The 26,214-nt window shown below is 42.3% G+C and overlaps 1 protein-coding gene across 2 annotated transcripts in view; it reads right to left on the bottom strand.

Annotated features, from left to right (window-relative positions):
• copg2 (COPI coat complex subunit gamma 2) overlaps positions 1-26,214 on the bottom strand; it is a 103,788-nt gene that overhangs the window by 9,591 nt on the left and 67,983 nt on the right. For both annotated transcript variants that reach the window (XM_072280276.1, XM_072280275.1), the window contains exons 11-20: positions 26,035-26,102; positions 22,152-22,340; positions 21,611-21,706; positions 15,020-15,263; positions 13,372-13,447; positions 6,297-6,400; positions 4,490-4,615; positions 3,715-3,783; positions 3,473-3,615; positions 895-1,066 (exon numbers count right to left, since the gene is read on the bottom strand). In XM_072280276.1, the coding sequence (XP_072136377.1) occupies positions 895-1,066; positions 3,473-3,615; positions 3,715-3,783; positions 4,490-4,615; positions 6,297-6,400; positions 13,372-13,447; positions 15,020-15,263; positions 21,611-21,706; positions 22,152-22,340; positions 26,035-26,102 (1,287 nt within the window). The remainder of the gene's footprint in view (positions 1-894; positions 1,067-3,472; positions 3,616-3,714; positions 3,784-4,489; positions 4,616-6,296; positions 6,401-13,371; positions 13,448-15,019; positions 15,264-21,610; positions 21,707-22,151; positions 22,341-26,034; positions 26,103-26,214) is intronic.

Raw genomic sequence — 26,214 nt, forward strand, 5'->3', positions numbered from 1 at the left:
CTTTCCTCCTATTGCCTCATCTTGTACTAGCCGTTATCTATCCGGGGGAAGAAAGTGCCTGTCACTATGCCTCTTATCATCTTGTACACCTCTCATCCCCCTTCGCTCGGCAAGGCCGAGAAAAGGCCATCCTCATATGACCTACAATCTAATCCAGGCAGCATCTTGGTAAGTTATGGGGTGGGGGGGAAGACAGTTAAATTCTTAGAGATTGGATTTCTGTTTGTATTCAAAGATAATTTCTGAGCAACCCTAGGAAAATGCAACAGAAAAGGTTATTTTGAACACAAGTGCTTTGCACACAAAACCACCTTGGTTCATGGCATCAGCTATATATCTCACTAGTTCCAAAAACCCTAAATCAGACTCCATCCACAGAAATTGCTGATCCTCAAATTGGCATAGAGGTGGGGATATGGGTACATACACACACAAGTTAGGCAAGCTTTAAAACTGCTCTCATGTAAAAAAAAACAACTTGCCAAGAAATTGACTAGTGCACACACCGACAAATACAATAAAAGGTTTAGTTTTGTATTTGAATTAATTTCTCTGAAACAGTTTCTCAGCTAAAGACATCCTAGTGCTATTTTTTTTTGTTATGGAGAGCCCACTTTCAACACAGCGAGGGTCTATGTTCTTTCAATGCATCATCAAGAAATGTGTTGCAATGGAAAATGTTTGTGGTCCAGATTGCTAATATCTGATTGCTCCAGTTCATGGAAAATTTTTACATATTGGATTATGCCAAGGAATTTTTGGAAAAACTCAAAACCATACTGAACCAGCTGAATTTTGATTAGATTTTTGGTGCCAAGTGCAGAAACCAGCTCAAAAGGATGCAGCAGCCGCCGTGACACACAACCTACCACGTAGCTGTAAGACTTTGCTCACCTGCTGTTGGATCATCTTCAGGCAACACCACCAATGTGTAACAGATGCCTGCCTGGTTATAAGGTAGGCTAGCTGCTGGAATACAACACACTACTTCATAACCTTCTGTGGGCTCCATCTGCACTGTGACATTCTCCAGGATCTGATCATTTAGAGTATTTGTACAGTCAAACTGAAACCAGAAAAAAATTGTTTTAAAAACACTGTAAAATTGTCACCTCATGGCACAGCTACAGGAACGGTGTTAGAGATTTACAGTCCACACCCCTTTCAATATGGTCCTCAGCTCTGTATGGTAAGGGTATTTTGAATGAGATGCTCTTTTCTTAAATTCTTGTTTCCAGCAACAGAGTCAAAGCAGATCATATTAGCCTGAACTCTCCACGGTGAAAGGCCCCACATACAATGCAAAACACTACAATATTTTACCATTTCTTGTCTAGGGAAAATAAAACTCACCTCCACTGATTCACTACCGAAGTAATTAGGACCAATGAGCAGATGAATGTAGATCCCTGCTATTCAATGGCGGGAGAATGGGGTTGAGACATGATAGAATGGTGGAGCAGACTCACTGGGCTGAATGGCTGAATTCTGCTAGTGGGAGTATGGAACTCTGCATACCTCTCTACCCTCAGTAACCTGACACTCACTGCTCTGCCCATGACCACAAGAAACTGCAGGGAGTTGTGAACACAGCTCAGCACATCGCAGAAACCAGCCTCCCCTCTATGGTCTCTGTCTACACTTCTTGCTGTCTCGGAAAAGCAGCCGACAGAATCAAAGACCCCATCCACCCTGGACATACTTTCTTCTCCACCTCCCACTGGGCAGAAGATACAAAAGCCTGAAAGCACCAGGCTTTAAGGACAGCTTCTACCCCTCTGCTACAAGACAACTGAATAGTCACCTTGTACACCGAGATGAATTCTTGACCTGATGTCTTATTGTCTACCTGCAATGCACTTTCACTGTGATCAATAGTTTATTCTCCATTGCTAGTTACCTTGTGCTAGCTTAACACACTGTGTTAGTATAGTAGTCAGCACAACACCCACAGTGCAGGTGACCCAGGTTCAATTCCCACTGAGTCTCCATGTTCTCCCCGTGACCAAGTGGGTTTCCTCCAGGTGCTCTGGTCTCTTCCCACAGTTGAAAGGTGTACCGGCTGGTTGGTTAATTGGTCATTGTAAATTGTCTCCTGATTAGGCTAGCATTAGTTTAAGGGATTGCTGGACGATGCAGCTCAAAAGGCAGGAAGGGCTCATTCCGCACTGCATCTCAATAAATGTGTAGATTTGTATGAACAATAACATAAGACACAGGAGCTGAATTAGGCTATTCAGCCATTGAGGTTGTTCTGACATTCAATCATGGCTGATTTATTTTCCTTCTCAACCCCATTCTGCCTTCTCACTGTAACCTTTGAAAACCTTACAGCTTCTTCCTGTACCTCAGTACTTGTGACAATACTAAACCTTATTATCTTATCTTGAACCAGGCCCACCCATAGAACTATCTATACAAGATGCTAGAGATTGAACTATTTCACCAAGAGCACTAGATGATACCTCACTCTGCCTTAAAAAATACCTGAAATCTCTGCTTCCGTTGTGTTTTGGGGAAAAGAGAGTCAAGGACTCATAATCATCAGAAAACGCCAATTCGTCTTGTTTCTGCTTTAAACAACATTCCCCTTGCCTTTGAGACCCTTTGTTCTAGATTCTTCCACAGGAGGAAGCATCCTTTCCATTACCACCTTGACAAGACCTCTGAGGATTTTGTACCCTTTAATGCGAGTCAGCAAGCTGCCTTGTGGCCAATGGCATTCACAGTCTTGCGTCTGCATGTTTGTGCATCATCCATGGATCAGCGGGCAGCAATCCCATTACTGGAACAAAGGGACGTGGATCACGTTGGGCACAATCCAAGCTGCACTGGCCAGTGCCAATACTATCAAGAGTTGCTCATTTAAGATTGAGATATGAAGCTGGGTTCCTGACTGCAACCTCAGATGGCACTAAGTATCTAATGGCATTATTTCAAAGAACAGTTGTTTATCCCAACAGACACAGAGTCTTTGTGCTTGTGGTTTTGTGTTGTGCCAAACAGGCTGCTGCGTTTTCTATATTACAGGTTATATGGAACACAGAACATTACTGCATAGTACAGGCCCTTCAGCCCACAATATTGTGCTGATCCATTAATTTACTCTAAGATACCCCTCCCTCCTACAAAACCCTCCATTTTTCTATCATTCTTGTGCCTGTTTACCTATAAGCTCACACTGGTGACTTCTGGCTGGTGGCCAATGAAACAAGGAAAACACTAAATACTTTCTTAATCTCACTTTTTCTGGCAAACAATCATCACAAGTAATCATCTGTAACTTCCCTGTGGACTTGGAGGCAATTCAGTGTGACAGAACCGAGGCAAGGTGAGGCGGTAAACCCGTTGCTTAGAGCGAGGAAGACCCAAGGTTGAATTGACTTGTGCGGCATGCTGAATCGGAAAGGTCGGGAACAAGCCGAAACGAGGTGGCGGGGTCCAGGCCCCAGAAGGCATCGAGGTAACTCACCTGAAACACAATGTGACTGACGAAAGTGTGCTTGGTACACCGGACGACATACTCTGTCTCAGATTCTGTGAGAGGGATGGGGTTGGATGAGGACTTGAAAAGTGCACCCAAATCCTTGAACTCTGGGACAGCAGAGAGTTGCTCTGAAATGGAATAAGACTATCACTTGCACTGACGGTGGAAATTCTGAAACGACTTCTACAAGGGAAGTTTCAATTATTGCTGGGTTAAACTGTCCCTACCTTGGAAAATGTCCTGTCTGCTTGAGGCCACCTTTTCTGGCACCTTCACTGAAGATGCCGGTGTGATTTCTGGTGTGATAAGAAAACAAACAGAAAAAACCAGATCAAATTCAATGGAACAAAGGAGTGAGATGCCGGGAGGGGGAGGGGTGGGGAAGATATGGAGGGGGAAAGGGAAGCGAGACAGAAAAGAGTAGGAAAAGTACCTCCCATATACTCCCAAAGCATTCCACCCTGTTTTCCACGGGGCTTTCCATGGGGCTCGAGTGGCAGCTGCATTTAACACAGGTTTTTATGTGGGTAGAGGTGGCGTTTATTTGATTAGTTTGAAGGATGTGTGGAATGCAGCTGGGAGGGGAATGAGGAGCGGAGAATGAGGACCAGATTTCAAGGCTTTTTCCAATCACTTAACTTTCCAAAGTGTAGCCTCGGGGTAGAGAATAATTAAAACAACATTGATGAAAAGCCTTTAATGCCATTGCTTCACTCTAGGGCAGCTGGGTGTTTTGACGTTAAACCCCAATTATGAAAATAGAAATTTAAGGCAGATGAGGATGACTAAAAGTCATCCAATGTAACTTCACTGACTCATCTAGAAAGAAACAGTTTGCATTCTTACCCTGCCTTTTCATGTTCGATTATCAAAAGGTATCAGGTATAATTCCAATTCCACACTACTTGGGTAAGGACCAGTCAATTGGGAACTAGGAACCAATAAAACACATACAATGGCACCAATCAGCAGGGAGCACTGTGCTGCAGAAAGTCTACCTACCAGACTTCTGTTCAGAGATGGGGGCCATAGATAATGGAACTGATTTCAGGTCGAAGGGTTTTTCAGACGGCTCCAGAGTGTAGTGGTGCAGAGCTCGCTCCAGGCCTGGAATGGACACTTGCAGGCCTGAACAAGAAATTACATTGCTCGTCATGGCTTACATACAGTAAAACCCCAATAATTCAGCATTCTTAGGACTGGCAGATTTCCCAGACTACTGATGTTACTCCTGTTAACACCACATCACAATTTAAATCCACTATTCTTAAGATGTTTCAAGATACTATAATAAGTTTTCCAGTGAACCAGGCAAGTTCTGGGGTTGTGTGGGAATGGGTTCCCCCACTGGTTACAGGACAGGTTATGCTGTTTACAACAGAGTTTATGGAAATTTATTCACCCAGAGGATGGTAAACCTGCAGAATTTATCTACCACAGAAGACAGTGGAGCCAAACCATAAAATATCTTTGAGGAGGAGAAAGTATCTTAAATGCTATGGAGATGACAGAATATGGGTATCAAAGTGGAAGGCAAGCCCTAACAGTATTGATGGGCCAAATGGCCTAATCCTGGGGTGGCACAATAGTGTAGCGGTTAGCATAACACTATTACAGTGCCCGAAGATCAGGGTTCAATTCTTGCCACTGCCTGTAAAGAGCTTGTATGTTTTATCCATGACTACGATGGGTTCCTCCAATTTATTCCCACATTCCGAAGACGTACAGGTTAGGGTTGTTATGTTGGCACCAGAAGCATGGCGACGCTTGCGGGCTGTTCCAGCACAATCCTAACTGTGTTCATTGTTCACACAAACAAAGCATTTCACTGTGTTTTTTCGATGTACATAAGTCAAATAAAGCTCATCCCTTTTATCTCCTGCTCAGATTTTATATGGTTCTATTACAACAGAATCAGGTTTATTATCACTGACATATGTCAAGAAATTAGTTGTTTTGCAGCAGTACAGTTCAAAACATAAAATATATAAGTTACAGTAAGAAATATAAAATTAAGCAGTGCAAAAAAAAAGAGCAGAATAGTGAGTTAGTGTTCATGATCCATTCAGGAATCTGATGGCCGAAGGGAAGAAACTGTTCCTAAACCTGTCTTCAGGCTCCTGTACTTCCTCCCTGATGGTAGTAATGACCAAGACAACGCAGATGTTGAAAATAATTTATACAAAGTGGCAGAGATTGAAGATGAAATCCCATTTTTCCCTGAGGTCTGTGGGCATTGAAGCGCCTGGCATCAGCTAGAACGTGATTAGAGTCAGAACACTACAGCACAGAAACAGGTTCTTCAGTCTATCTAGTCTATGCCAAACTATTAACCTCCCTGGTCCAACCAACCAGCACCCAGACTATAGCCTCCCATTCATGTTACCTATCCAAATTTCTCAATGTTCCTACCACACACACACCATTCTCCGAGTAGGTTTTTGAACCTCTGTAGGCAATTCTGTTCCTTGTATTGATGTTTCCATACCAGGCTGTGATGTAACCAGTCAAGATATTCTTGACTACACAGCCATAGAAGTTTGCCGAAGTTTTAGGTGACATGCCAATCTGTGCAAACTTCCAAGTTCCTCTTTTGCACTATTGGCTTTGCAGGCTCAAGGACAGCTTCTACTCCAGTTACCAGACTCTTGAACAGACCTTTCGTATACTGAGAAATGAAGTCTGGATCTCCCAGTGTACCTTGTCGTGGCATTTGCACTCTCACTGTCTAGGGTGCCTGTGACTTCACTAATTGTATGTGTTGCACTGTACGTTGATGTTAAGAAAATAGACAACATAATTCTCTTACCATTGAGGATGTAGGCAGAGTTTAGAGCTTTCTGTTTCTGTTCCAAAACATGCAGATAGAAGGTGGCCCTATCTCGCACCTCGTTGTCATCGTCCATCATACACCTGCCGAGAGTACAGAGCTGCATCAGCAATCTGTCAGCGGTGGCAAGACCTTCGCACCCAGTGCACGCAGAGTTAAGATATTTTCAGGGCTTAGGTAGGAAGAGATCAGATTTACTTTCCCACCTCAGCAAGGTTTTAGGAGCTGGGCAGAAAGTGGAAGCACTTTCAGTAACTTACAAACATAAGAGGAACAATTTGAAGGATAACAGAGAATCAAACTGAATATACACCCTTCACTGGGTCAGCACTGGGAAAATGGACTAAATGACCTTTTGTGCTGAGTCTGTTAACGAAATAATACCCTCCCCCAAATAAAAATAAATACCATACGAAGATTTTTATTACAAAAATTACATCTAGTACCCCCTAGCAATATGTCCTTCTTAATAAACATTACAACCATATCAAAGCAGCACATGAAAGTAATTCAAATAAATGGGAGATTGAATACAGAACCCCGTGTCTGGGGGTCTATAAATGGTCTGTTAGAAATCTTTAAATCTTGAAGATTGACACGGAGGTGAGTTCAAGTTAAAAAGTAAACAGTATAATGCTACAGGCGCTTTATAAGTGATGAAACATGAATGGTGATCAAGTAGAGTGAAATTCCAAAAAACTAACTTCAACTTTAAGCCTTCTCTCTGCCTGTACATGAATCTGCATGTTTCTGCACTGGCTTACTCAATTAAGCAAACTTCACCCAAACTGAAATGCCAATCAAGACAGCTACAGCAGTTCTATTCTCTGGAGAAGGTTGCAATCAATCCCTGCATCGAAATTCTTATTTTTCAACTGGCTGGTATCATTAACCCTTCCGTAACTTTACAGCTGTGGTACATCATGAATCTGCTAAAATGCTGTCGGATTAGATTCCCATTTACTAAAGCACATTGTTTATTCACCCGTATCTGTGTCTTTACCTGTGCCACTTCACAAGAAGAGCTCTGAATTAGTCACAGTCACTTTTCCCACTGTTCCTTCACCATTTATCCAATTTCCTGTTGAAGTGTATTCTTGAATCCACACTCAGTAGTCACTTTTTAGGTGAGTCTGTACAGCTGCTTACTAATGCAACTACCTGATCAATCAATCACGTGGCAGTAACCCAATCCATGCCGACATGGTCAAGAGATCAGCTCAGACCAAACATCAGAATGGGGAAGAACTGTGATCCAACTCACTTTGACCATGGAATGACTTGGAATGGTTTGAATATCTCAGAAACTGATCTGGGATTTTCACACACAACAGTCTCGAGTTTACAGAGAACAGTGTAGTGAGTGGAAGTTCTGTGGGTGAAAACACCTTGTTAATGAAAGAAGAGCATGGCCAGACCGGTTCAAGCTGACAGGAAGGAGGGAGTAACTCTAATAACCTCACATTATAATAGTGTTGTGCAGAACAGCATCTCTGAACACACATCCAACCTTGAAGTGGATGGTCTATGAATATACACTCAGTGGCCACCCTATGAGGTGCAGGAGGTACTAATAAAACGGATAGAGTGTGTGAGTGTATGTTCACTACCTTTTCCAAGTAGTGTGGTCCAGATGACTATAACTGATTGCATTGAAATACTTATTTTCATGCCACCTCTGATTATTTTGATGATGACCTGAAATCAGGGGTTCCCAACCTTTCTCATGCCATGGAGCCCTACCATTAGCCAAGGGGTTCATGGACCCCAGGTTGGGAACCGCTACCTTAAATCTATGTCTGGTGTTACTGATTCATTTGTTACGGATTGTAAAAGCTCTCCATGATTTTGAACACCAAGATCAAAGCAATTCTTAACCTTCTCAGTGCTTAAGATCTAGTCTCACTGTTAACTGAAAAAGAATCAACCCTTTTCCTGCAATGATTCCTTCTGCCAGTCTCTACACGTAACTTCTCTTGGTAAAGTAACAGAGATCAGAACCAAACTCCTAGGTGAGAAACACCATACGGAATCCAAATGCCAGCTGCTCACAGCAGAGGTAAACTGTAGCTAATCCCATGTTCATAGTAAGTTTCAGTCCTGGTAGTCTCATTATAGGAAGGAAGTGGGAGCCTAGAGAGGATGCAGATGAGATTTGCAAGGATGTTTTCGGGATTAGAGTTCATTCATTCATTATGTGCTGTATCATATGACGTGGGTGATCATGTTCTTGACCATGATTGTTCTTGGCAAATTTTTCTACAGAAGTGGTTTTGCCATTGCCTTCTTCTGGGCAGTGTCTTTACAAGGCAGGTAACCCCAGCCATCATCTATACTATTCAAAAACTGTCCGCCTGGTGTCGGCGGTCGCATAACCAGGACTCGTGATGTGCAGCAGCTGCTCATACGACCATCTACCGCCTGCTCCCATGGCTTCATGTGACCCTGACTGGGGATTAGAGTACATGCTTTATTAAGGCAGGTTGAGTGAGCTAGGGCTTTTCTCTTTAGAGCGAAGGATAAGAGGTGACGATAGAGATGTACTTGATAGTAGAAGTCGTAGATCAAGTGGATAGCCAGAGACTGGTTTTCCTTAGGATTAACACCAGGGGGCACAATTTTAAGGCGAATGGAGGAAAGTATAGGGAAAACCTGAGAGATAAATTTTTACTTTAAACACATAGAGTGGTGAGTGTGTGAAACACTGCCATGGGTGGGGGTAGAGGCAGATATGTTAGGCACATTTAAGAAATTCTTAGATAGGCAGATGGACGGTAGAACAATGGAGGGCTATGTAGAGGGAAGGCTTAGATCAGGGCTTCCCAAACTTTTTAATGCCATTGACCAATACCATTAAGCAAGGGGCCTGTAAAACCCAGGTTAGGAATCCCTGGGTTAGATTGATATTAGAGTAGATTACAAGGTCAGCATATCATGTGCTGAAAGGTCTGTACTATGCTGTACTATGTTCTATTATTGCCCAAGGCAGATATATTGTAAAACTTGTAATCTTTTTTTCATGATTTTAAATCCCAAGTCTGGCCTACAGGATTAAAATTATGCCAGAAAGTATTATTGCACACCAGTTAATGCAACAATATTGCCATCAGCAGTGGTTTGACACAGACATCAAGCCTTTTGAAAATGATTTCTGACACTGAGTTGAAAACACTTCATTAAAGTGGCACCTGGTGAAATTTAGCACCAACGAATCACGTAGAATCCTTGATATAAACAGACTGAATTTTAACCTCAAAAGATTTGATATCAATCAGTAACTCATACAGCATTGAGGTTTGATAGAGAGAACAATCGGACTTGCATTTATGAGCCTCTGGGACCATCCCTAAGCACTTTATAGCCAGTGAACTGCTTTGAAATGTAGTGAAGTTTTGTACATAGGCAAATTCCCCACAGTATAAAAATATAACAAAGAATTTCTAATAAAAAATGTATTTAAGCCTACAGAATAAAGAAGGCTGCCATGCTTCACATAAAAGCATTGCTTGCAAAGCCTTTTCACAACTTTACTGGAAGCACTGGGTAGCACTATTGGCTCAGAGTATGCAGCTGACTCTCTTAAGTTTCCCCCAGAGTTAGATAACCCACTGGCTGATGCAAGGTTGTTCCTTCCAATAAATCTGATGGCACCATTCCACAGCTGTTGGCATGGCAACAAATAACCAAGAGACCAAATATGGCAGGTCTCAATGAACCCAAGTGAAGGCGGCTAGCATTTTAAATATCAGCTTTCTCGATTTCCGGATGTCCCAAAGTGCTCTGCAGCCAATTAAATACATTGAAAGATGGTCACTGGTGTAAAATAGAAAAGGCTGCAACTAAATCCGGCATCAGAAGATTGCACTAACAGAAAGACATAAACAGCCAAACTATTTGTTTTTTTTAAATATACAAGAGATGGGTTGAGGGAGATTATATAATGGCCTGTTCACAGAAATAGCTTCATAAAATGTATTATTATTTTGGCAATCCATAAGTATTGCCAAACCTTTCTACTTGTTAAAAAAGGTTCAAGCCCTAGTTCTAGCACCCAAGCAACACACACAAAACACTGGAGGAACTCAGCAGGTCAAGCAGCATCCATGGAGAGGAACTAACAGCAGACAACATTTTGGACTAAGACGCTTCATCAAGATTCCTTTCCTTAGATGCTGCCTAAATGCTGAATTCCTCCAGCATTTTGAGTGTGTTACTCTGGGTTTCGGGTGTCTGCAGAAACTCGTTTGCATAATTAATCCTGCCAGCCAGTTCACTGCAAGCACCGCACATCTGAAATCACCACGTAATGGACAGAATGCTCACTTGTCCGTTCAACATGTCAATGATGTATCTTGCACTTAACTTCTGACGTTACAAATCCTGAATGCCCAAAACATTTATTTTCTACATCTTATGTTGCCTACTGTTTTTAAGTGGTTCATAACCCACCATCTACATTACGATACCCACAAAATAGAAGGGTGATGAGCTTTGATGTCACTTTTGGGGCCTTTTCAAAGCATTGCAACTAAAGAGAGCATTTCTGACAGTGCAGTACTCCCTCACAACTGCATGAGGGTCTGCTCAGATTCTCATTATCACCAACATCATTTCTTTAAACAATTCATTAAGATATTAAGCTGAATATATTTGGAGGAACAAAAATTGACAACCTAAGTGGTCTAATGGGAGGAAGATCAGCGAGTCCCTGGTGGGCAAAGGAAATGTTTCAAAGATAACCTTTAAAATCAGCCTGGAGAAATCTAAACATTGAAAGACATCACACTCAAAAGGTAGATCTGTTCAAGAGGGCACTGTGCTATGAGAATGACCTCCATTGTGCTGCAGAGAACAAGCGAGACTGAAGTTAAAGACCTAACCACAGACACCACTTACTCTTACCCACATTGAATTAGAATATGTGAATCATGGATGGGCCTCTCCTGTTCTGTGAGGGCCCACCAATTGACAGCCCCTTAGGAGAACATCGTACTCGACTCGAATGATCGCACTATCACTAATGGGCAACATCAGTATTTCCCAACACATTAAATAGTGATCCCAGATGCTTGGTGCTATATGACTTCTCAAAGCACACCAATGTGCAAGGAATTCACTTGGAAAGGTGCCTGACAGCAGACCTTAGCTCCAGATGGAAGATTTTACAGCCAATTGCTCTACAGCCATAATAGAGATCTCTGCTATTCACCATCTTACTTTACCAGAATCAGATTTAATACCACCGGCATATGGTGTGAAATTTGTTGCTTTGCAGCAGCAGTACATTGCAATACTTACTAATAAAAACTGTAAATTACAGTATGTACAAAATATAGATTAAGTAGTGCAAAAAGAGAGGGAAATAATACTGAGGAAGTGTCCAGGGGTTCATCATCCATTCAGAAATCTGATGGCAGAGGGGAAGGGTTGCTCTTGAAAAGTTGCATGTGTCTCTTTAGGCTCCTGTACCTCCTTGATGGCAGCAATGAGAAGAGGGCATGTCCTGAGTGATGGGGATCTTTAATGATGGAATCAAATTAGTTCTCTATCAATCAGTAAAATTATTCCTATGATCTGCTCCCACACCTTGCACCTCTTCACGCATATTCTAAATGAATCGTTCTCCGAAGGTAAAAAAAACAATCTGCCCTCTACTTCTTTCCCTTCCTTGCTGGCAGACTATTCAACTGGACCTTCCTTCAATGAGGCATTTACCTGACTGAACATTTTCCATGTGAAAACCAGGCGGCAAATGTCAAACGTGTTATGAGCCTGGGGTGCAATGCAAATACACCGAGGGCAAGATGTTCCTGCCTGGTTCAAGTCTTACTCTTGACTCAAGTACATAATGTGGGCTGATCCACTGGTGCTAGTGCTGAGGTTTAGTTATACTGTTGTGAGTGATTGTTTATGGATGAAATATTAAATACAAACACACACAGCATGCTGGAGGAATTCAGCAAGTGAGACAGCTTTCATGGAGGGGAATAAATTAAATGTTAACACCTTTTTTGTGCAAATTTAAAAGATCCTATAGCACTTTCCAAGGAGCAGCACAGTCTCCTGAATGTCAGCTTGCATTCATTTTCAACAAGTCCCTTAAAAGAGGGGGATCTAGCTATTTTATACAATTTATTCCTGCCTCGTCCAGTTTGGATGCCCTGACTCCTTTATGTCCAAAGTGATTTCATTTTAAAAATACACAGCTGGCTGAGAAACACTTTGAACATCGTTTGGCCAATAAAGATTCTATAGAACTACTAATACCCACTTTTACTAAAGCTTCCTTTCAATCAACATACTTGCTTGTGAATGAACCAGGCACATCGACTATTTTCCCTTCCTTCCTGTTACATTGTTCTCCATCAGACAGAAATACTGTGAAGAACAATTGTTGATATCCTTTCTGCCCCATCTCCCCCCACCCCCCCAAACGCTTACCTAAAAACACACCAGCTGAGCCCCACACATTTCATTCTGAACAGTCAGCCACATGACAAACTATATAAGAAGAGGAGAGCACTGAGGGAATATGCTAAGTAAGTCACAGTTAAAGAGGAACACTTTCATCAGCTTAAATATCTGTGAAGCTGACGCTGTATTTCTGAACACGATGCAAACTGTATCTTCAGGGAAAGTAAATTGCATTGGAAAGTATATCTGGGCTCTGCATCCAAATACTTATGCAGAGGATAAAAATTATACTGGGGGTGGAATTAGAAAGACAATAAACTAAATATAGGGACTGGAACAGGACAGCCAATTCCACAAATTATATCACCTTCAACCCTTTTTTTTTTAAAAAGAACATTGTGCGTTAATTTATGTATAGTTTTTTGTGAATTCTATTGTATTACTTTATTTTTCTTGTAAATGTCCGCAAGAAAATGAATCCCAAGGTAGAAAATGATACGTTGGTAATAAATTTACTTTGACACTAAGTAACATTGAAATGAGAGGATTATCTGAACCACGTACCTGCTCTCTGTGATACCAGACCGACAATGAGCAGGTAACATTACACTGGGAGGATAATTTCCATTGTACACCTTACCTCTTCAGTAACACGCTCACACTGGGGAACATGTCATCATTCTGGGCTCCAAACTTCGCCAATGCACTCACAGCAGCTGTAACAATATAGAAAGAGACAAGGTGATAACTATTAATGTTAACTGTTGTGCAGTTTGAAAACAACTGAGTTTCAATGGGATGAGGTTGTAGAGAAAGCAAAATGCTCCAGCTTCAGTTTCTGTCATAGGGAATCTGCTCACTCTCTTCCTCCAACACCACCCTCCCAGCCCCGAGCTGGGAGTCTGCTCTAGCCCCCACCCCCACCCCGAGCAGGAAGTCTGCTCTCCGTCTTCACCACTCCCCAGCCCCCGCGCAGGGAATCCACTCACTCCCCCACAACAAGCCCCCCCCAAGCAGGGAATCTGCTCACTCTCCCCCAACAAGCCCCCCACCCTCTGAGCAGAGAATCTGCTCACTCTCCCCCAACACCCCCCCCAGCCCCCGAGCAGGGAATCTGCTTGCTCTCCCCCAACAAGCCCCCCCCACCCCCTGAGCAGGGAATTTTCTCCCTCTCCCCCAACACATCCCCCCCCCCCCACCCGAGCAGGGAATCTGCCCTCTCTTCCCCTCTCCCCGAGCAGGGAATCTGCCATCTCCCAAGCCTGAGCAGCGGATCTGCCCCCTCTTCCCACTCCACCCACCATCCACCCCCCCAAACGAGAAAGTAATCTGCCCTCTCCCCAAAATGTAACCCCCCCCCCCCCGGTGTGGAATCTGTCCTCTTCCCCCAATAGCCCCCCTCCATCTGAGCAGGGCATTTGCCCTCTCTTCCCCACCCCCCTCCCTTCACCCTGAGCAGGGAATCTGCCCTCCTCCCCTCCCCCCACCCCCAAGCAGGGAATCTGCCCTCTCCCCCAATCCTCCCACCCCCCCTGTTGAATCTGCCCTCTTCCCCCCAAACCCCACCCCTCCCCCGGTGGGGAAGCTGGCCCCCCGCCTCCGAGCAGGGAAGCTGCCCTTTCCCTTCCACCCCCTCCCCCCCACCCCCCCCCATCCCGAGCAGTGTAACTGCTCTCAAATGTCACTTCCAAGTTGGTTTTACATAACCAGATACAGGTTTACACCAGCAAGACCTCCTCCTGCTCTGTGTTGTAAATGTATTAAGGCCCGGGGCTGCTGGCTGTTCAGACCTGCTCCTTTAAATTCCTACTTGATGACTGTGGATATTCAATATTCATCTGATGCCGTGCAGCCTGTCTGCAAACCTGGTTGGATTAGGCCTCACAGTAGAGCAGTCTCAGTGGACAACTACCAGGTCAGAATGAAAGCATTATAAACTCGTAAGACATTCCGCCCACTGAGTCTGCTCTACATTCGATCACGACTGATTTATTTCCCCTCTCAACCACATTCTCCTGCCTTCTCCCGTAACATTTGACACTCTTAGTAATCAAGAACCTATCAACCTCTCCTTCAACTACACCCAATGATTTAGCTTCTACAGCTGTCTGTGGCAATGAATTCCAGATTCAGCATCTTCTAGCTAAAAGAAATTCCTCCTTATCCCTGTTCTAAGGGGACAGCTCTAAAGTTTCTTTCCCCATCTTCTTGGCCGCTTGTTATTCAGGAATTCAGCGAGAACATTTATACATGCAACAGGGATTGGGACAGACACAGGAGGGACTCACCCGCTCGGACCTCTTCATTCTCCAAGATGACCCGGTTGTAGATGAAGCGAATGTACTTGGAGGGATTAGGAGTCCGAGCTCCTTCTCTCCCAAGCAGGTGAAGGATTCGAGTGGCAAGCACAGTGAACTCACAGTCCTCAATGAATTCACAGAGATGCGCCAGGCCTGTCTCCTTGCTCTCGGGGTTGTCCTCGATGATGCAGATGATGCATTCCACAATGGCACGCTTGTACTCAAACCCACCCTGAGTGAAGGGGGAGGAAGAAACAGGTTAGAACACACATGCAGTCTGGGATTCCCACTGCTCACGAGTCTAAAAGGAAGTCACAGCAGCTGGGAGCTTCGTGGATACTGCCTCATCTAGTTACATTCTCAGTTAATTTACTTAGTTGAGCTAATTTGAGATAAATAAATGAATCTGAATCTAATTTAGGCAGGGCTGCACAGGGAGACAGATTTCGAATTTGTAAGACTGCTTCAACATTGCTAAACCATATGTGCAAAATAAGAAATAAACTGAAATGTTGTTTAAAATACTGGAATCAATATAGTTAAGAACATAAAAGATTCACTTGGCCCATCATGACAGTGCCATCCTTTCAATTGAAGATATTCATCCTAATCTCATTTACCCATTATGATTCTTTCTCAGCCTCATGAGGGTGTATATTAAATTCCTCAGTGACTATTTTAAATAATTTTAAATTCCTTTTAAACCAGAAAAGAGAAAAATTCCATTTAATACTAACAGTGCCCGCCATTAGATGAGGCAATTTTCATCTTGAAAGACTTATTAACTTCTTATAAACACAAGAGATTCTGCAGATGCTGGAAATCCAGAACTGCAAATATTTTTCACTCGTATTTACTTCCTTCAACCATTTTTCCCTCAAGTTCCTTGAAAATAGGCCAAACACCAGCATATCAGCAGCCTTCTGCCAACATTGCTTTGCTCAAGGCACAGGATGCAAAAGCAATGAACTGATATATTCCAATTTCTTCCCTCATCTGCAAGATTCTCCAATTTTGGCAACACTTTCCACACAAGCTAGAGATAGCTAGATTGAGATCAGGAACTTTAAAGAACAAAAATCATATAAATGGCTGGGGCTACATTCCCAATGCACAACAGCCTTACCTTTTCCCACAATGACATTACAACAAAATGTTTTTGTGAAAGATGTCCCCCACCCACCCAAAAAAAACCCACTTCATCTCTATAAAGTAATGGTTCAACTGGAGTATGCACTGAGTGGTCACTTTATTAGGCACACCTAATGCAAATATCTAATCAGCCAAGCATGTGGCAGCAACTCAATGCTTTAAAACATGCAGGCATGGTCAAGAAGTTCAGCTGTTTTTCAGAGCAAACATCTGAATGGGGAAGAAATATGATCCAAGTGACTTTGACTGGAATGATTGTTGGTATAAGTATCTCAGAGATAGTTGATCTAAGATTTTCACACACAACAGTCTCTAGAGTGTATAGGGAATGGTGTCAAAAACAGTGTGGGGCAGTTCTGTGAGGGAAAACACCTTGTTAACGCCAGTAGTGTGTAAAAGAGTATCTCTGAATACACAAACGATGGAGGGGTACTGTAGCAGAAGACCGTGAATATACTCAGTGGCCAATTAATTAGGTACAGGGCGATGTGGCACTGTATCCAGGCTGGAGTCGGTGCTGCCCTCCAGTGTTCACTCAGCAGAAGACAAGTTATATTGTGATCGACTGCCGACTTCTGTGGCATTCATGGACTAAAGAGTCCAAACTATTTTTTGCATAGCTGTATTTTACTGATGTCTTACATGTGCTTGCTATCTTGTATGTAGTATATGTGCTTTGTGCTCTGTGTGATATTTGGTACTGTGTTTTACACCTTGGCCCAGGAGTAACGCTGTCTCATTTGGCTGTATTCATGGGTATCCATACATGGTTGACTGACAAACAAATGGAATTGAAGTAGCCACTGAGTGTAATATAGGGCAAATGATGTTCCTGGGCTTGTAATGAGGCCTGAAGTAAAGGCACATGTTTGAATCCTGCAACAGCCCAGGAGAATTTACACTCAGTGGTTACTTTAATAGGTACACTTTACTGGCTATAGAGTGTATAGTGCCCCACCACCCAAGTTATAAAAAAATGCCAAATCTGTAAAAGGTGATGCAAAAAAAAAATACTACAATGTTCCTAGATACAATTCTCTTTGGTTGCATTACAGATGAAAGTTAGGTTTAGGCCCCAGCAGCAGAGATGATTGCCAGCTGGTGCGTTCAGGATGACATCCCCAAATAAAGAGAAATGGTTTCAATCAGAAGAGTCAAAAGAGCACAGATCAAAGGTAACTGGCAAAAAAAACATAGCCAATGTACCTGCACATAGCAGACAGCAATGATTAAGAACTCTGCCTGAGAGTGCTGCAAGAATAGTTTCCAATGTAGCCTTCTAGAAGTAGGCAAAATTTGTATAACTAACAAGGGATAAAGATGTCTACAGAAAGCAACAAGGACTTGAGTGGGTAAGCATGACTTTTCTGATAGAAATTCCATAAAAACCAATATGCAAGTTGTACAAAAATCTTAAATCTCACATTAATGTTAAATAGAATGATATCAAATTTGATGAGAAAAGGAGAGAAACTTTACATTAGTAGGACCATTGGCACTCAAGAGATACCAAAAGACAAAGGTTAATATTAATGCAAGTGTCACAGATGAACCTACTCCTCCACTTATATAATCCTGGCAATGATTAATGTAAAGGATCCTGGGGCTGCAATGCAAGATGGGCAAGACCAATTTTTACTGACAGTGTGCTGCTGTAATCTAGAAAACACTGTTACAAGAAAAGAAGTTGTAGGGTCAGACAGACGCAGCATGGAAGGCACCCATTCAACGTCTTGCCCGTACCTATCAATTTGCCGATAAACATTAATCCCACTTTCCTGCACTTATGGTCATAGAGCACTACAGAGTAGAAACAGGCTCTTCGGCCCATCTGGTATGTGCTGAACTGTTATTCTCCCTGGACCCATCGTCCCACACCTAGTCCATAGTCCTCTATACCTCTCCCACCCATGTACCTATCCAAACTTCAGTTAAGTGTTGCAGTCAAAGTCACATCCATTTCCACTGGCAGCTCGCTCCGCATTTGTATCATCTTTTGAGTGAAGTTCCTAACCTATCTAGTTCCAGCCTCAGAGTAAACACAATCAGGTTATTATCACTATCCATACCCCTCATAATTTGGTAGATCTCTATCAAATCTCTCTTCATTCTCCTATGCTCCAGAGAACAAAGGCTCTATTCAATCTTGCCCCATAACTCAGGTCCTCAAGTCACACCAACATCCTCGACTCACTTGGCCCTACCTTCAGCTATTCCTTTCATTTAACTTTGTGCTCACAACGTCTTCCCTGAAGTACCAAACATGGATTGGGTGACTGCTTCATAGAGCATCTCTCTTCAGTCTTGGAATGGTCTGTCACTTTAATTCTTTATCCCACTTGATCTCTCAATCTTCACCTCGCAACCTCCCATACCATACCAACAAAATCCAACATCTCAGATTTAAATACCAGCTTTGAGCTTTTCAGATAACCAAATATGCTTCTCTTTTTGTACAATTAAGATTAGGGATAGCAAATTGTGGGCCGGTGGCTTAGCAACACTTGAAGTCTGTCCCCAGCATAATCCTCACGATTTAATTTGATGCAAATAACACATTTTACTGTATATTTCAATGTACATATGACAAATGAAGCTAAGTTGAAGCTTTCATCTGTGCAGTTCTTACAGATGTAAAAATTTCTGCTTCAGTTGCTTCTTCTCCCTGTCTGCCTGAACTTGGTCTGCACCCATTCACAGATATTCCCTCTGTTCACTTTACTGCAATTTAAAAACTCGTTTGTTTACTTTACCCATTCTGATGAAGGGTCAATGATCCGAAACCTCAACCCTGGCTCCCCCCTCTGGATGCTGCCTGACCTGCTGCAGTTCTAACAGTACACAATACCAGTTAGGTACCAGCTTGAATTCTGCGTATACTTATTTTCTTTAGATTAAAGAAGGTTCAGGGAAGTGCCGATGAAGGGTTTCAAACCGAAACATTGACTGATTATTCCCCTCCACAGGTGCTGCCTGACCAACTGAGTTCTTCCAGCATTGTCGAAGAAGCTCAGGGGAGACGTCACTGAAATTCACGGAACAGAGGGGCCCAAAGAGAACATATACGAAGCATCTAACTCCCTTAAAAAAAACAGAGGGCACAGATTTAAAATAAATGATAGAAGAACAGAATGAGGAAATATCTTTCACCTAGAGGATGGTGAGCATCTGCAACTCACTGCCTTTAACAGGTGGTGGAAGGGAGAAACCTCATCACGTTTAAACAGTACCTGGATGTCGACTTGCCGGGCCACGGACCCAGTGCAGGACAAGGTTGGGTCACTTTTGCCAAACAATACATGGACTAAATAAACAACACATTTAGCTGGGCTCTTATCTAAGCAATTAGATATATTTTTTAATAAATTCACCTCAGAATGAGGGTGCTGCTGGCGAGAGTAACACCGTTGGTTGCCTTTGAAAAGGTGATGACAAGTCACCTTGAGATTGGAGTCCTTCTGGTGGAGGTATTTTCATAATGCTGCTTCATCATTGCTGGGCCTCCCAATGGATAATGAGGCAGCAGTGAATTATTTCCAAGTCGCAGTGGTGCACGACTTGGAAGGGGACTTGCTAGTAATGGCAAAAGACTAAACTGTAGAGGTTGTCAGATGTGTTAGGTAGCAAAGAATTTATTTATAAGTTTATTTTTTTATTGCGATATAGTGCAGCACAGGGCTTTCCAGCCTTTCAAGCTGCACCACCAGCAACCCACAATTTAACCCTAGCTTAATCACAGGACAAATTATAATGATCAATTAACCTACTGTGGACTGTGGGAGGAAATTAGAGTAGCTGGGGAAAACCCACGCATTCCATGGAGAGGACATACAATGTCAGAATTGAAGTCCGAACTCCGATGCCCTGAGCCATGATATGTAATACTGTGCTAACGGCTGTACTACCATTGTGCCCAACAGCTGACAGGTCACTACACTGCATTTTGTTAATGGCATACACTATGTCTACAACGCACCGACTGTGCAAAGAATGAATGCTTATGGTGGCAAGTACCATTCAGTATATTTACAAGGAGTGCTGCCACAAAAAAGCAGCATCCATCATCAAGGTCCCGTCATCCAGAATACGCCTTCTTTTCACTACTACTGTTCCATTGGACAGGAGGTACAGGAGCTTTAAGATCCCACACTACCAAGTTCAGGAACAGTTGTTATCCTACAACCAACAGGCTCCTGAACCAGAATGGATAACTTCACTCACCTCAACTCAGAACTAATTCTACAACCTACAGACTCACTTTCAAGGACTCTTTACAACTCATGTTCTCAGACTTATTTTTCTTATTTGCACCAATTTGTCTTCTTTTGGACACTGGCTGTTTGTCAGTACATTTATGTATAATTTTTCATAAATCTGATTGCATTTCAGTATTTTGCTGTAAATGCCTGCAAGAAAATGAATCTCAAGCTAGTATATGGTAACATATACGCACTTTGATGATAATTTTACTTTGCCTTTGATTTTTTAAATAAATTCACAGATGGGCTGCAGTAATTTACGGGGCATTCACCTCACAGAGCATTCTATGAGCTGCACTCAACCAAGCTAGTAAGAGGTATTCATCATCCCCTTGATTAGTGCCTCGTAAGTGATGGGGTTAGAGTTAGCTAGTACCACTCAAAAGATACAAAACCCTTGACCATCAGACCATTATATATAGGAGAATTAGGCCATTCAGCCCATTGAGTCTGCTCTGCCATTCCATTATAGCTGATTTATTATCTCTCTCAGCCCCATTCTTCTGCCTATTAATGATGCCCTTAACTAATCAAGAACCTATTAATCTCCACTTTAAATATACCCAAAGACTTGGCCTCCTGTAGCAATGAATTCCACAGATTCACCAAACTCTTGCCCAAACAAAATCTTCCTTGTCTATGTTCTAACTTCTCTTGTAGTCAGTGTTTGCGTGTTGCTACAGTTAAGCTTCTGATTACTGGTGACTCCAAGATATTGGCAGTTAGGGACCAGGCAATGGTAATGAAACACAAGGATAACGTTTACCCTTCCTTCAGATGCTGCCTGACCTGCTGAGTTCCTCCAGCATTTTGTCTGTGTTTCTCCAGAATCCAGTTTACTATCACTGACACAATAAATTGTGAAGTGTTTTGTTTTATAGAAGTAGTACAGTACAATAAATTAAAAATACTATGCAATAAGAAATACCAAAATAACTAAGTATGAAATGAAAACAAAATTGTGAGCTAGTGTTCACAGACCATTCAGAAACCTGATAGCGGAGGGGAAGAAGCTGTGTAATGTCAAGGAAGGTGACTTTTATTGGACATGTAGGAAGAAGCACAAACTCTCCCAAAAATAAAGACTCCTCATCTCAAACTGCAAGTTAAAACTTATAGCTGTTAAAGTGCTTTAACTCAAAAGGTGGGATGTTTCACATTAATGTACCTCTTCTCGCAGCATGGTGAACAGGAAGTTCATCATCACAGAGTGCTTCCGTGGGTATTTCTGACACAGAGCGCTGATGGCCTGGACCACCACCACCTACACAAGAATCAAGAAAACAGCAAACACTGGATTAGGGAAGACTAAATTCAAACGTCGCTATTTCCTTTCAATTAGAATTTTAAAATTAAAACAATTAGAAACAGCACAAGCACAAAATACAATAATGCAAGAAACAGGTGATTAAAAATAGAAAGTGCCTTTAGGAGCCATATATCTGTTCTCTACCTGCGTTGTATTCTGTGTTGTGCTAATCAAGATTCAACTGCCCACAACAAAACTTTATACTGGTATGATGTACTGAAATGTCAAGTGCTTATTCTCTCCATAGAGTTTGCTTGACTTGCTGAACTCTTCCAGCACTGTAGGTGTGCCACTTGTATACTAAATGGTATGTGAACATTACACAAGGAACAACAAAAACAGGGAAAAGGCACCACACTATTTCATGAATGTGCATCAAAGAAGAAATGGGCTTGCTTACCTTGAACTCATCTGAAATTTCCGACATGAAAGAGGAGATCTGCTTCATGAGACGGTCGATGCTGCTCTCACTTCCCGTTTTCAGCAAGGTGGTGATGGCAAGTGTGGCAATGCTGCGGTTCGAGTCGGTCACCAGGTTTTCCAGGTCCAGATTGCATGCGGTCACAGCTGAAGGGTGCTTCATTGCCACCTGAAAATAAGTGTCCTGGACCTGTTAAAATCATTTGACTTGATAGAGGTGTACATGATAAGAGACATAGATCTGAGTGGATAGCCAGAGATTTTCTCCCAGGGCAGAAAAGGTTAACACAAGGGGGCATAATTTTAAGGTGGTTGGTGGAAAGGTGGCCAGATCTAAGTTTGTTTAAAACACAGATTGCAGCCAATGACGGCAGTTGAGGCAGATACATTAGGAACATACAAAACCATAAGACAGTAAGATATAGGAGCAGAAGTAGACCATTCAGCACATCGAGTCTGCTCCACCATTCAATCATGGGCTGATCCAGTTCTCCCTGTCATCCCCACTCCCCTGCTTTCACCCCATACCTTTTGATGCCCTGGCTAATCAAGAATCCATCTGACTCTGCCATAAATGCACCCAATGACTTGGCCTCCTCCGCTGATCGTGGCAACAAATTCAACAGATTTACCACCCTCTGACTAAAGTAATTTCTCTGCGTCTCTGTTCTAAATCATCATCCTTCAATCCTGAAGCCGTGCCCTCTTGTCCTAGAATCCCCTACCATGGAAATAACTTTGCCATATCTAATCTGTTCAGGCCTTTTAACATTTAGTATATTTCTATGAGATTCCCCCTCATTCTCCTGAACTTCAGGGAATACAGCCCAAGAGCAACCAGACATTCCTCATATGGTAACCCTTTCATTCCTGGAATCATTCTCATGTATCTTCTCTGAACCCTCTCCAATGTCAGTATATCCTTTCTAAAAATAAGGAGCCCAAAACTGCACACAATACTCCAAGTGCGGTCTCACGAGTGCGTTACAGAGCCTCAACATCACATCCCTGCTCTTATATTCTATACCTCTAGGAATGAATGCCATTCACCTTCTTCAGCACTGACTCAACCTGGAGGTTAACTTTTAGGGTATCCTGCACAAGGACTCCCAAGTCCCTTTGCATCTCTGCATTTGGAATTCTCTCCTCATCTAAATAATAGTCTGCCTGTTTATTTCTTCCATTAGAGTGCATGACCATACACTTTCCAACATTGTATTTCATTTGCCACTTCTTTGCCCATTCCCCTAAACTACTTAAGTCTCTCTGCAGGCTCTCTTGGAGACATGAAACTCTTAGAGGACATGAATGAATGAAAAATGGAGGACTACGTAGAAGGAAAGGGCTGGATTGTTCTTAGACTAGGTTAATAAGATCATGGGCCGAAGGGCCTATTCTGTGTTCTATGTTCATTCACTTCACTTCCAAGTTTACAGTACCGTAAATTTTCTTCTCCGAGATGAGAAGTCATCCACATACTTAAAAGACTACAAAGGTATACAGCCACTGGAAACAGCACCATTTAACATTTTGACTGAACTTCTAGATTACATTCATATTCCCCCTTTGATCTTATATCTTATCCCTTACTGACCCAAAATCTGTCCCCATCTTGAATAATCCCAAAATCTGAGAATCCACAGATCTTAAGGATGGAGGGAAATCTTAAACATTCACAATGCTTCAAATCAAAGCACTTCTTGTAACAGCTTGATTCTGCCTGGTTCCGCTCACTGCTCTGCAACATTTACTCAGCTGTGCTGAACTGAAGATATGGCCAGCTCCGGCTTCGTGTCTGTGGACCTGCAGTGTTAACTCGACTCTGCGATAAGATGAGGTTATGGCCTGCTCCAGCTGCAGTGATGCATGGCTTTGTGCCTTGTGTAAAACTTCAGTTCTGAGTGCCACTTGCTTACTTTCATTGTCTGCACGGTTTATTTTCTATGTGCAGTAGGTGCTTGACGGTCTTTTTTTTTAAAAAAAAGGGTTGTTGTTTTGGGGTTTCTTTGTTTTGTGGATGCCTGTAAGGAGTCGAACCCGAAGGTTGTATAACGTATACATACTTTGATAATAAGTGTATTTTGAACATTGAAAAGGCAAAAGCTGAATCACTTCTGGGATCTGAATGGTGCTGACAAAGTCTGTATTTATTTAACTGACCTCTCAAGGTGAAATGGTGAGTGACTTCCATGAATTGCTGTAGTGCATTTGGTACATATACGTTCAGAGCCATCGATATGGGAGCTCCGAGATTTCACCCTTGTAATAACGAACGACTGGTGCTACATATCCAAGGCAAGTCGGTGTGCAACTTTGGAGGCGAAGCTGCTGACGGAAGGCATTTCCATGCTTCAAACCTGATAAATGGTCTGGGCCCAAAACTTTGACTGTTTATTCCTCTTTATTAGATACCGCCTAACTTGCTGTGTTTCTCCAGCATTTTATATGTGTTGCTCAAGGTTTCCAGTATCTGCCAAATCTTATGTTTTATGAATTTGGTGCATCTACTATATAAATTTATTAATGTTGGTTGCAAGAGTATGAGATGAGTCTCAAGACATTTCTTCTGACTGGAGAATTAAAGTTTTTTTGGGTCTACATGTCAGATTCACCGAAGAAATGAAATCACTCCTCATTCTTTTAGGCACTTGAGAATAAAGGCCTATTCTACTTGGCCTCTTTAACAACAGCTTTAAATGGAGTGCTTTACTTCTTTAGCTAGAGGATGATGAATGTGTAGAATTCAATGCCACAGACAGCTATGGAGGCAAAGTCATTGGGTATATTTAAAGCAGAGGTTGATAAATTTTTGATTAGTAAGAGTGTCAAAGATTACAAGAAGGTAGGAGAATGGTGTTGAGAAGTAAAATAAAATCAGCTATAATTTAATTGTGGAGCAGTCACGATGGGCTGAATGGCTGAATACTGCTCCTAAGTCTTACGGTCTTAGACAGATCAGAAGTTGAGAATTTAGTCAGTTTGTGAACCTGATACAGGGAAGATGGACATCATCACTCGTCACCTGAAACCTGCAGTTGCCAGAACTAAGTTGAAGCAGTTGCTATTTAATGTTTTGCTTAGTACAAATTAGTGTATTTAACTGCTAATTTTAAACATAGAATGGACAAGTTTCTCACTTAACAGAGGTGATTGAACGGAATTTGGCCACAGTCAGCAATACCTCAATGAACACACAAAACAGGTTGAATGTGCTGCTCCTAAAGCTGGATTCATCTTTAATTATATCTGCTGCACCTTTCTGCATGCATCTTGGTCAACGTTAGAACTATCTCCGTACTTCAAAAACTCATTCATTGTTGCAGAGTTCTTTAGAATTTCATAAGTTTGCAAATAAGAGCTATTTAAATCCAGATTCTTTGCTTGAAAAGGGTGCAGTGCAGAGCAATCAGGCTTCAGAATATCATTTTATGCTATTCAGCATTCTGCATTGAGCACCTGCAAAGGGTTACAATGTAGGAGGACAGTCGCCACAGTGTACTTCATTGCTACAGCAATCCAGAACTAATCTCATGGTCACGCTCTTTCCCTGCATCATCAAATGTTTATATACTCTTCTCATAAAAGATGCAATACTTTCTGCTTCAATTATTCTCTGTGGGAAACCATTCAGTGCTCCAACAATCTGTACGGAATTTGTACTGAGCGTATGTACCAGGCTGCGATAAGTTTTCAAACACCACTGATTCCAAAGCTAAAGAAATAATTTATCACACTCTGTATCTGAAATCTCTTGTTAAGTCACCTGTGCTCTACAACTGGAGCTTTCAATCCCTGGTATCATCAGTCAAAGTTTTATTGGAAAAATACTAAACTCTAGCATCACGCTTTGACCTTCCTCTTACCTTGTTGAGCGTCCTCACTGCGGCATATCGCAGGGCTGCCTTGGGTGAACTACAGAACAACTGGAGGACTGCAGGGAGAAATAGTGGCAAAAGTCATAAAATTGACAACAATCCCACATTTTCATCCCTCCCCGTTGTTGCTCCTTTCCACACCTGGTGCTGCATCGGGCAGCAACTTTG

This window comes from Mobula birostris, chromosome 16 (assembly GCF_030028105.1).
Source record: "Mobula birostris isolate sMobBir1 chromosome 16, sMobBir1.hap1, whole genome shotgun sequence".
NCBI classification, from domain to species: domain Eukaryota; kingdom Metazoa; phylum Chordata; class Chondrichthyes; order Myliobatiformes; family Myliobatidae; genus Mobula; species Mobula birostris.